At 40.3% G+C, this 12,820-nt stretch overlaps 1 protein-coding gene across 1 annotated transcript in view; it reads right to left on the reverse strand.

Moving 5' to 3' along the window:
* The window catches only part of FERMT3 (FERM domain containing kindlin 3), a 111,901-nt gene that overhangs the window by 16,947 nt on the left and 82,134 nt on the right, over positions 1 to 12,820 (reverse strand). The window contains exons 6-7 of the mRNA XM_053720062.1: positions 3,138 to 3,240; positions 1,474 to 1,581 (exon numbers count right to left, since the gene is read on the reverse strand). Of these exons, the coding sequence (XP_053576037.1) occupies positions 1,474 to 1,581; positions 3,138 to 3,240 (211 nt within the window). The remainder of the gene's footprint in view (positions 1 to 1,473; positions 1,582 to 3,137; positions 3,241 to 12,820) is intronic.

Raw genomic sequence — 12,820 nt, forward strand, 5'->3', positions numbered from 1 at the left:
AATTGGAAAGACTCCACTCAACCACATCAGCGACCATAATCCGCAAGCTAAAGGCTATATTTGCAAGACATGGTATACCTGAAAAGGTCATTTCAGATAATGGTCCGCAATATAAATCAGGTGACTTCGAAAACTTTGCAGTTCATTGGGACTTTGCATTTGTAACATCCAGTCCCCACCATCTACAAAGCAATGGTCTTGCAGAAAAGACAGGGCAAACAGCAAAGACCATACTAAACAAAGCAAAAGCTGAAGGAAAGGACCCGTACCTCAGCCTGCTGGAACACAGGAATACCCCTGTGGATGGATTCAAGTCTCCCTCACAATTGCTCATGAGTAGACATTTACGTTCTATCCTGCCTACAACTGGCGAACAACTGCAGCCTCAGGTAGTTGATCAAAAATGTGTGCGTGCCAAAAGAGAACATAAACAAGCTAAACAAAGACATTACTATAATCGCACTGCACAGCCTTTGTCCACATTGACACAAGAAAATACTATTCGTTTTCAGCAAGCCAGTGGTCAATGGGTGCCTGCCACTATTCTGCAGCCTGCAGACACACAAAGATCTTACCTCATCCGCACCAGCGATGATCAAGTTCTCCGTCGCAACCGACGACACCTGATGGAAACGAAAGAACCGCAACTAGAAGCACATGAGCCAACCCTTAAGATCCCAAGCACAACCACAAATATACCTGCAATCCCAGAACAACTGAAAGAAGACACTGACAACGCTGAAACATTCACAGCAGGTTTACAATTCACACGTTCTGGTCGTATGGTAAAACCTAGAAACATTCTGGACCTTTAATATAAAATATAAATGTGATATTCTAAAATTTCATAAAAAGGGAGATGTAATGTTATTAACATGTCATGTGATTTGTTTGTCAATTTGCCTACAGAATGTTGATTGGCTGTTGGTGTTTCTACCATATATGGTAACAAGTTCAGTTAGGATAATAAACAGTTAGTGACTAGATGCAGCTCTGTGTTCTCTGAGTTATTCCTTGGTAAGACACTAATTTGAGTGACTACACAAGAACAATACAACCCCCTTTGTCAGACATACAAAATAACAAATTTTGTATGTCTGACAAAGGGGGCGATACCCTGAAATGTTACATTAAATGGTAACAAGAAAAAATTCCTGGCGAGTGCATCCTTTTTTGGCATGTTATATATATATATACATACATGTGTGTGTGTGTGTACATTGGAGTTCTCTGCAGTAAAGTAGCTGAAAACATGTAATGTGTATTTACTGTAAATATTTCACATTCCAATGTTCTTCACTTAGGGGAATATGCTCTTTTAAATAGATATTTATATATATATTTATATCTATACCTAAATATAATGTGAATATATATCTTTCAATGTTGGTTACACAATTATAAAAGTTCTGTATAAAGCCAGGATATGTAATGAAAAACAGGCACAAAAAAAAAGAGAGATTAAAAAGATACCTGGAGAGCTGCAAACACCATCATCTCCTCCTCTGTGCACTCTGTCTCTTCCAGAAGCACCGCCCATCGCGCCTGCTCATACAGTAGATTAATACGAACCGCATCCAGCTATAGAGGTAAAGAATTGTATTAATTATTTAACATATTTAGATTTGGACACTGTTGTTAATTTTATAATTTATAATATCGAGAGCCACTATAGAACCACTCAAGCTGTAAAATTCTTAGAGCTTTTAGGTGGCTGGAGTACAAAGGTAAAGTCTGTACAGCTCAGGGGCGGGGCTGTACGTTAAGGGGTGGGGTTTTGACATTTCTGGGCCAGGTTAGGGCAGAGTTCCTGGGAGTAGCATAAAGCAATGGCAAAACAGTCTGAGCAATTCCAATATGGTAGGAAGAAGCGCATTCTTTATTCTCTCTTGCTCGCTCAAAATTTTTCTTCTGCAACCCAGCTGTATCATGCTGTCTCTTAATGGATTAAATGCCCAGTCCGGGATTACCATGTAGCTCACAACTTAACCCCCAACTTTATTATATGGGCAAGGGGGTAATAAACACACATAAACAATAGTTGAAGAGAAAAAAACAAGGATTGGTCGCATTTATTAAAGTCCCAAATAACTGATTATTACTTTTTAGTAGATACATAGCGGCAAGTGGGTCCCTAACTTCTCAGGCATAATGAGGTCACTGTCCAAATTGAGACAGCAACAGAGCCCCTATCCAGGGGTCCACCCAACTTTTTAAATATGGTGGTTATTCTAACCTGCCTACCTGCAAGGAGAGGCACCTTAGTCCGGCACCTAGATTAGTCCCCTCTCTTACCAGCCTGGCCATAACTCTGCCCACAATATGCAAGTTAGGTGCAGGGCTGAGACCTCCCACTGCTACAAAGTATATGATACTCCAACCCATAAGTGCCCCAGATGTTGCTAACCACAAAAACCAGTTTGTCTCTAGGGGAAATCAAAATTACAATGCGTGGTCTTACTAAAGTCTGGCTCAACTAACCCTATTCAAGCCGCCACTGCTCGAGCAACCCTAAGGAAGTCCTCAGTCTTACGTCCCCAAGAACTTAAAAAAAAAACACAAAAGGAGAGGAGGGTGGGAAAATGATGGATTCCTCAAGCAAAAAGAGAGGTCAACACCTTTATAACCTTAAACTTATATAACTCCTGGTAAGTAACTCCCCTCAAATCTGCAGCAATGTTGCAAACACATACATTGCACAGTCACACCTAGGGGTCGTACACATGCAACCTTGTCCACCACAGTTCGCCTCTGGCGGGCTGAATTCTGCTGCCGGAATGCTGCATTGCACAAGAGCGTGATTTTGCGCTCTTGTGCAATGCTGCACTCTGCCCGCGCACAGCCAATCATGCGCGGGCAGGAGCTGTCAATCTCCCCGGTCGGGGAGGTGGAGAAGAGGTTAGGGAAGCAGCGGTCTGATGACCGCTGCTTGATAAATACGGACTGCAGGTTCTCTTGTGAGAACCTACAGTCGTAGGGGGCGAAGGCTGTTGAAGCCTTTGATAAATCGACCCCCTAAACTACATTTTCCATCCATAATGGGCCTTAGCCCTTAGACACATTCCAAGCCCATGAAGGGGTCACTACTAACATTTCTTAGCAAATGATAGTACTTTCCCATCTATGCTTTAGCTCACCTTTGGGTCCAAGTCATAGAAAGTGTAATATTTATATTGCAACCAGAGTCGGTCTCCTTCTTGCACTTCTTGCTGCATCAGAGACTTGGAGGAGTCAAGCCACCTGCACAGGGATAGATAGAGATATACAGGGTTTTTTAGAGGATATTATGGAGGCTAAAGCCCCAAATGCAGTCTTGTCAAGCCTCCATTCTCATATGTACTTAAGTCTGCACAAATAATAGTATCACGCTCTTATACATTCAGCAATTTGTGTTTGCCCAAAAACAAGTGAGTACATGGGGCGCGATCCGATATTCGGCGCAAGCGAGGGCACCCGCGCCGCCCTTAGATTCACCTTGCACATTGGGGTATTACATATATGGCGCCGGCAGTTGCTAAAGTGCCATAAGTCGGATAAACTAGTGATGTTCAGAAATGAGCAAAACTACAAATTTATGGAGTCGCCAGTGACTTACGGTGTTTAACCCCTAAACCGCCGCTCCCAAACCCCGCTGCACCTAAATAAAGTGTTTAACCCCTAAACCGCCGCTCCCGGACCCCGCCGCCACCTGCATTAAATTTATTAACCCCTAATCTGACCCCCCTACACCGCCGCCACCTACATTAAATATATTAACCTCTAATCTGACCCCCCTACACCGCCGCCACCTACATTAAATATATTAACCCCTAATCTGACCCCCTACACTGCTGCCACCTACATTAAATATATTAACCCCTAATCTGACCCCCTACACCGCCGCCACCTACATTAAATTTATTAACCCCTAATCTGACCCCCCTACACCGCCGCCACCTACATTAAATATATTAACCCCTAATCTGACCCCCCTACACCGCCGCCACCTACATTAAATTTATTACCCCTTAAACTTAAGTCTAACCCTAACACCCCCCTAACTTAATTATTAGTTAAATAAATCTAAATAATATTAATATTATTAACTAAATTATTCCTATTTAAAACTAAATACTTACCTATAAAATAAACCCTAAGATAGCTACAATATAACTAATAGTTACATTGTAGCTAGCTTAGGGTTTATTTTTATTTTACAGGCAAGTTTGTATTTATTTTAACTAGGTACAATAGCTATTAAATAGTTAATAACTAATTAATAGCTACCTAGTTAAAATAATTACAAAATTACAATTACACCTAACACTACACTATCAATAAATAAATTAAATTAATTAACTACAATTAGCTAAAATAAAATACAATTAAATTAAATAAACTATATTACAAAAAACAAACAAACACTAAATTACAGAAAATAAAAAAAATTACAAGAAGTTTAAACTAATTACGCCTAATCTAAGCCCCCTAATAAAATAAAAAAGCCCCCCAAAATAATAAAATGCCCTATCCTATACTAAATTACAAATAGCCCTTAAAAGCGCTTTTTGCGGGGCATTGCCCCAAAGTAATCAGCTCTTTTACCTGTAAAAAAAAAAAGACAACCCCCCCAACATTACAACCCACCACCCACACACCCCTACTCTAAAACCCACCCAATCCCCCCTTAAAAAAAACTAACACTACCCCATTGAAGATCACCCTACCTTGAGAAGTCTTCACCCAGCCGGGCACCAGTGGTCATCTGTTCCGGGCAGAAGTCTTCATCTGATGGGGCAGAAGAGGACATCCGGACCGGCAGAAGTCTTCATCCTATCCGGGCAGAAGAGGACATCCGAACCAGCAGAAATCTTCATCCAAGCGGCATCTTCTATCTTCATCCATCCGACGAGGAGCGGCTCCATCTTGAAGACCTCTGGCGCGGAGCATCCTTCCTGGCCGAAGGACTAATGATGAATGACGGTTCCTTTAAATGACGTCATCCAAGATGGCGTCCCTCGAATTCCGATTGGCTGATAGGATTCTATCAGCCAATCGGAATTAAGGTAGGAAAAATCTGATTGGTTGATTTAATCAGCCAATCGGATTGAAGTTCAATCCGATTGGCTGATTGGATCAGCCAATAGAATGCGAGGTCAATTCTATTGGCTGATCCAATCAGCCAATCGGATTGAACTTCAATCCGATTGGCTGATTAAATCAACCAATCAGATTTTTCCTACCTTAATTCCGATTGGCTGATAGAATCCTATCAGCCAATCGGAATTCGAGGGACGCCATCTTGGATGACGTCATTTAAAGGAACTGTCATTCATCATTAGTCCTTCGGCCAGGAAGGATGCTCCGCGCCGGAGCTCTTCAAGATGGAGCCGCTCCTCGTCGGATGGATGAAGATAGAAGATGCCGCTTGGATGAAGACATTTAAAGGACCAGCCATTCATCGGGTAGTCGTCGGGTAGTCGTCATGCAGGAAGGATGCTCCACGTCGGATTTCTTCAAGATGGAGCCGCTCCTCACCGGAAGGATGAAGATAGAAGATGTCGCTTGGATGAAGACTTCTGCCGGATGGAGGACCTCTTCTGCCCCGATCGGATGAAGACTTCTGCCCGGCTGGAGGACCACTTGAAGACGGCTCAAGGTAGGGTGATCTTCAATGGGGTAGTGTTAGGATTTTTTAAGGGGGGATTGAGTGGGTTTTAGAGTAGGGGTGTGTGGGTGGTGGGTTGTAATGTTGGGGAGGGGATTGTTCTTTTTTTTTACAGGTAAAAGAGCTGATTACTTTGGGGTAATGCCCCGCAAAAGGCCCTTTTAAGGGCTATTTGTAATTTAGTATAGGGTAGGGCATTTTATTATTTTGGGGGGCTTTTTATTTTATTAGGGGGTTTAGATTAGGCGTAATTAGTTTAAACTTCTTGTAATTTTTTTTTATTTTCTGTAATTTAGTGGGGGGGGGGGAGTTTGTACTATAGTTTAGTTTATTTAATTGTATTTAATTTTAGATAATTGTAGTTAATTTATTTAATTAATTTATTGATAGTGTAGTGTTAGTTGTAATGGTAACTTAGGTTAGGATTTATTTTACAGGTAATTTTGTAATTATTTTAACTAGGTAGCTATTAAATAGTTATTAACTATTTAATAGCTATTGTACCTAGTTAAAATAAATACAAAGTTGCCTGTAAAATAAAAATAAATCCTAGAATAGCTACAATGTAATTATTAATTATATTGTAGCTATCTTAGGGTTTATTTTATAGGTAAGTATTTAGTTTTAAATAGGAATAATTTAGTTAATAATAGTTATATTATTTAGATTTATTTAACTAATAATTAAGTTAGGGGGGTGTTAGGGTTAGACTTAGTTTTAGGGGGTAATAAATTTAATGTAGGTTGCGGCGGTGTAGGGGGTCAGATTAGGGGTTAATAAATTTAATGTAGGTGGCGGCGGTGTAGGGGGGTCAGATTAGGGGTTAATAAATTTAATGTAGGTGGCGGCGGGGTCCGGGGGCGGCGGTTTAGGGGTTAAACACTTTATTAGTTATTGCGGTGGGGGATTGCGGTTGACAGGTAGATAGACATTGCGCATGCGTTAGGTTTTTTTTTGCAGGCATTTTAGGGAGTTACGGTGCTCCCATACTCAGCGCAAGTCCTGCTACGGCTGCTTTTTATGGCGAGGTGAAAATGTAGTAAGATTTCTCCATTTGCACCACTTAAAGGGACATGACACCCACATTTTTTCTTTTATGATTTAGAAAGAGAATGCAATTTTAAACATCTTTCTAATTTACTTATATTATCTAATTTGTTTTATTCTCTTGATATTCTTTGCTGAAAAGCATATCTAGATATGCTCAGTAGCTGCTGATTGGTTGCTGCACATAGAGGCCTCGTGTGATTGGCTCACCATGTGCATTGCTTTTTCTTCAACTAAGGATATCTAAAAAATGAAGCAAAATAAATAATGGAAGTAAATTGTAATGTTGTTTAAATTTATATTCTCTATCTGAATCATGAAAGAAAGATTTTGGGTTTAATGGCCCTTTAAGGCCTTGCACTGGATATTGGATACCAAATTGCGCGTCTTTTATATGTTAGTCTATGGGTAAAAAAACTACGTCCAACGGGTGAAATATACGTGCCGCATTTATATGCGGCGCTGCATATAGGATACCAAACCCACGCAAAAAAACGGCGTCGCCGGCTTTTGCGGGCGACGCTGCATATCGGATGGGGCCCATGGTGTTTATGTGTGCTTGTTTATTTGTGTGTGCATGAGTATGCGTGTGTGTATTTTTGTGTGTGCATGACAATGCGTGTGCATAAGAATGCGTGTGTATTTATGTGTGTGTATGAGAATGCGTGTGTGCATGAGAATGCGTGTGTATTTATGTGTGTGCATGAGAATGCGTGTGTATATTTATGTGTGTGCATGAGAATGCGTGTGTGTACGAGTATGTGTGTGTGTTTATGTGTGTTTGTGTATATATGTGTGTGTGTGTTTATGTGTGTTTGTGTATATATGTGTGTGTGTGTTTATGTGTGTTTGTGTATATATGTGTGTGTGTTTATGTCTGTTTGTGTATATATGTGTGTGTGTGTTTATGTGTGTTTGTGCATATATGTGTGTGTGTGTTTATGTGTGTTTGTGTATATATGTGTGTGTGTGTTTATGTCTGTTTGTGTATATATGTGTGTGTGTATTTATGTCTGTTTGTGTATATATGTGTGTGTGTATTTATGTCTGTTTGTGTATATATGTGTGTGTGTATTTATGTCTGTTTGTGTATATATGTGTGTGTGTGTGTTTATTTGTGTTTGTGTATATATGTGTGTGTATTTATGTCTGTTTGTGTATATATGTGTGTGTGTGTTTATGTCTGTTTGTGTATATATGTGTGTGTGTATTTATGTCTGTTTGTGTATATATGTGTGTGTGTGTTTATGTCTGTTTGTGTATATATGTGTGTGTGTTTATGTCTGTTTGTGTATATATGTGTGTGTGTGTTTATGTCTGTTTGTGTATATATGTGTGTGTGTTTATGTCTGTTTGTGTATATATATGTGTGTGTATTTATGTCTGTTTGTGTATATATATGTGTGTGTATTTATGTCTGTTTGTGTATATATACAGGGAGTGCAGAATTATTAGGCAAGTTGTATTTTTGAGGATTAATTTTATTATTGAACAACAACCATGTTCTCAATGAACCCAAAAAACTCATTAATATCAAAGCTGAATAGTTATGGAAGTAGTTTTTAGTTTGTTTTTAGTTATAGCTATTTTAGGGGGATATCTGTGTTTGCAGGTGACTATAACTGTGCATAATTATTAGGCAACTTAACAAAAAACAAATATATACCCATTTCAATTATTTATTTTTACCAGTGAAACCAATATTACATCTCAACATTCACAAATATACATTTCTGACATTCAAAAACAAAACAAAAACAAATCAGTGACCAATATAGCCACCTTTCTTTGCAAGGACACTCAAAAGCCTGCCATCCATGGATTCTGTCAGTGTTTTGATCTGTTCACCATCAACATTGCGTGCAGCAGCAACCACAGCCTCCCAGACACTGTTCAGAGAGGTGTACTGTTTTCCCTCCTTGTAAATCTCACATTTGATGATGGACCACAGGTTCTCAATGGTGTTCAGATCAGGTGAACAAGGAGGCCATGTCATTAGATTTTCTTCTTTTATACCCTTTCTTGCCAGCCACGCTGTGGAGTACTTGGACGCGTGTGATGGAGCATTGTCCTGCATGAAAATCATGTTTTTCTTGAAGGATGCAGACTTCTTCCTGTACCACTGCTTGAAGAAGGTGTCTTCCAGAAACTGGCAGTAGGACTGGGAGTTGAGCTTGACTCCATCCTCAACCCGAAAAGGCCCCACAAGCTCATCTTTGATGATACCAGCCCAAACCAGTACTCCACCTCCACCTTGCTGGCGTCTGAGTCGGACTGGAGCTCTCTGCCCTTTACCAATCCAGCCACGGGCCCATCCATCTGGCCCATCAAGACTCACTCTCATTTCATCAGTCCATAAAACCTTAGAAAAATCAGTCTTGAGATATTTCTTGGCCCAGTCTTGACGTTTCAGCTTGTGTGTCTTGTTCAGTGGTGGTCGTCTTTCAGCCTTTCTTACCTTGGCCATGTCTCTGAGTATTGCACACCTTGTGCTTTTGGGCACTCCAGTGATGTTGCAGCTCTGAAATATGGCCAAACTGGTGGCAAGTGGCATCTTGGCAGCTGCACGCTTGACTTTTCTCAGTTCATGGGCAGTTATTTTGCGCCTTGGTTTTTCCACACGCTTCTTGCGACCCTGTTGACTATTTTGAATGAAACGCTTGATTGTTCGATGATCACGCTTCAGAAGCTCTGCAAGATATCTCACTATTTTTGACTTTTCTGAGCCTGTCAAGTCCTTCTTTTGACCCATTTTGCCAAAGGAAAGGAAGTTGCCTAATAATTATGCACACCTGATATAGGGTGTTGATGTCATTAGACCACACCCCTTCTCATTACAGAGATGCACATCACCTAATATGCTTAATTGGTAGTAGGCTTTCGAGCCTATACAGCTTGGAGTAAGACCACATGCATAAAGAGGATGATGTGGTCAAAATACTCATTTGCCTAATAATTCTGCACTCCCTGTATGTGTGTGTATTTATGTCTGTTTGTGTATATGTGTGTGTGTTTATGTGTGTGCATGAGTATGCGTGTGTGTGTGTATTTATGTGTGTGCATGAGAATGCGTGTGTGTGTATGAGTATGCGTGTGTGTGTGTATTTATGTGTGTGCATGAGAATGCGTGTGTGTACGAGTATGTGTATTTATGTCTGTTTGTGTATATATATGTGTGTGTGTTTATGTGTGTGGAAGTATGTATGTATTTGTGCATGTGTGTGTTTATTATGGTGTAAGAGTCGTGTTTTTTTACCGGGTTCAAGCCCCAGTTCTATTAGGACCCAAGCAACACCTTCTTGTTATGCACAACAACAGAAATTGGGAGAAGGAAAACCTGACTGATGAGAATGAGATACAAAAGATGATGAGTTTTACCGCCCATTGAGAAAACACCACTAGCATTATATATACTGAAGAAGTCACAGACAAATTGTTATTATATTATTTTTCAAGATGCATTTCACTCTCATTTACCACACCTTGAAGTGAAACGTTTCTCATTACATTGGCATCTGGAAGACATAGGTGCACGTCCCGCCTTGTCATTTTATCTTTATATCCAATTATATTTTCATTTGTCTATATTAACATTATTATTGTTGGGACTTATTTTAATCCCCTTCCCTTGAAAGTTTCTGGGGAAGCTCGGACAAATTTAGTTCACTACTGACTTCCACGCCCCTTTATTTTAGAAGAACCACCATAAGCATCTATTATATGTGCTATGGGCTATATTTTAAAAATCTATACAAGATGTGTAGGCTAATATATGGCAATTTGTTATGATCAATACTTCAGCTTGTCATTTTTATACGTTAACGTAAAACCGTACAACTTAGCTGTGCTAGGATAGAATTATAAACATTGTAGGAGGAATTTTGCTTTTGACAATCCAATTATAAAAGAATGTCTCTCCCTCTGGGAGCAGATCAGACACTATAAACAGATAGCCCCCCACCCCTCCCCTATCACCACTATTTCAGGTCTTCTCACGGGCCTAATAGACTCCCACGCTACCACTTGGTCACGCTTGGGCTTCGAGAAGGTGGCAGACATGTGGTCCATCAACCCGCAGGGCGACTTTGTTACACTTGACCAAATCAGGGATTCAGTACTTATGCCACCCTTCCTGGTTTTTTGAATATTCCCGGGTAATAAGTATGTTGTCTAGCTGGGGTTTTAAACCTTCATCCTCTCGTCAACTCACTGTGTGTCAAGCTAGATGGGGACTTAGATTAGGAAAACCCATGTCAATCCACTATAACCTGATGGAAGGAGCGACACCGTAGATAAAGCCACCCATATTATGAAATGGGAACAAAACTAGATATTTCTAGACTGGCAGAATAAACTCTTCACTGTGTGACCATATATGAAACATATTTTAAACTCCTCATACACTGGTATTATGTCCCAGTTAGGTTGGCTAAGCTGTTCCCATCGGCCACCCCTAAATGCTGGAGCAATTGCTTCACCATCTTGTCCAGACTACCTTTTCTCAGCCGTAATACTCTCCATTGCTAGATCTTGGTAAAGATTGACACCCCCCACCCCCCCCCCCTTCCTGGTCGGATATTGTTAAAGTCATGGCATATATACACTCAATGGGAAAAAAACATTTTTTACTCCTTGGAAAAGTCAGATATTTTCGAATTGATCTGGGCTGATTTGAAAAAGTGTGTAACCAATGGCTGTGGGGAAAATAACAGTATTCTGCCCTTCAATTTCTAACTGAAAAAGAATGGAATTACATGAAAAGGGGACAAAATAAAGAATTAAACTATATTGCAGTTTTTTATGTATACGATATATCATTTTATATACCATCTCAAAGTGTTTAATGTCCCTTTAAGTGGTTCCTATTACAATCCCAGTGCTTTTTAAGTCCATATTAGAGGCATCAAGTGCATTAATATATAATCACTAGAATAAAATGATTAGCCATGTAAGCATAGAAAAGAGATAACTGAAGTTATTAATAAGTATTGTGCAAACTGATATGAACTCCCAGAAACTAATGATGTCCTATATTTATAGACGCTTGAGAGTTTGCTGAGTGAAGGGCCTAATTGTAGACTCAAGATCAAGGTTAAAATAAATTTAGCATTGCTCTACCTATTTGTCCCAGCATTTCAATAGTGGCCCAATACATGAAATCTCGCACATCAAACGAGAACCGCCAGCGACGTGAAAAAACAATAACTGCAGCAGTAACACTTAGGAACCAACACGTACAATTCTTCAGTTCCGAGACCTGACAGACGACACCACCATATGCACAATATCTGTCCCTAAATGGCTTCAGCAGAGATGATGTTATTGCAAACTACCAAACAATAGAACGTTTGCTAAAAAATTACTGGGGCTAGCTGCATCTACTCTAGTAACAAGCCTGGAGTGGTGCGTGGAGTTTGAAAATTGAATTTGAATTGCAGCAAACATGCACCTAGATTACGAGTTTTGCGTTAACAGGGGTGCAGTGCTAACGAGCAGTTTAAGCTCACTGCTCACTTGCAGACAACGCTGGTATTACGGGTTTTTAGAAACTCGGTGTTAACCACAAAAAAGTGAGCGAAGAGCAAAATTTAGCTCCACATCTCACCTCAATACCAGCGCTGCTTACGTTAGCGGTGAGCTGGCTGAACGTGCTCGGGGCAGAGCCGGCTGAAAAAAAGTCTAACACCTGCAAAAAAGCAGCGTAAAGCTCCTAACGCAGCCCCATTGATTCCCATGGGGAAATACAATTTATGTCTATACCCAACACCCTAACATGAACCCCGAGTCTAAACACCCCTAATCTTACACTTATTAACCCCTAATCTGCCGCCCCCGACATCGCTGACACCTAAATTATATTATTAACCCCTAATCTGCCACTCCGGACACCGCCGCCACCTACATTATGGTTATGAACCCCTAATCTGCAGCCCCCAACATCGCCGAACCCTACATTATATTTATTAACCCCTAATCTGCTGCCCCCAATGTCACCGTAACCTAACTACATTTATTAACCCCTAATCTGCCGCCCACAACGTCGCCGCCATTATAATAAAGTTATTAACCCCTAAACCTAAGTCTAACCCTAACCCTAACACCCCCTAACAAATATAATTACAATAC

Source organism: Bombina bombina, chromosome 7 (genome assembly GCF_027579735.1).
Source record: "Bombina bombina isolate aBomBom1 chromosome 7, aBomBom1.pri, whole genome shotgun sequence".
NCBI classification, from domain to species: Eukaryota; Metazoa; Chordata; class Amphibia; order Anura; family Bombinatoridae; genus Bombina; species Bombina bombina.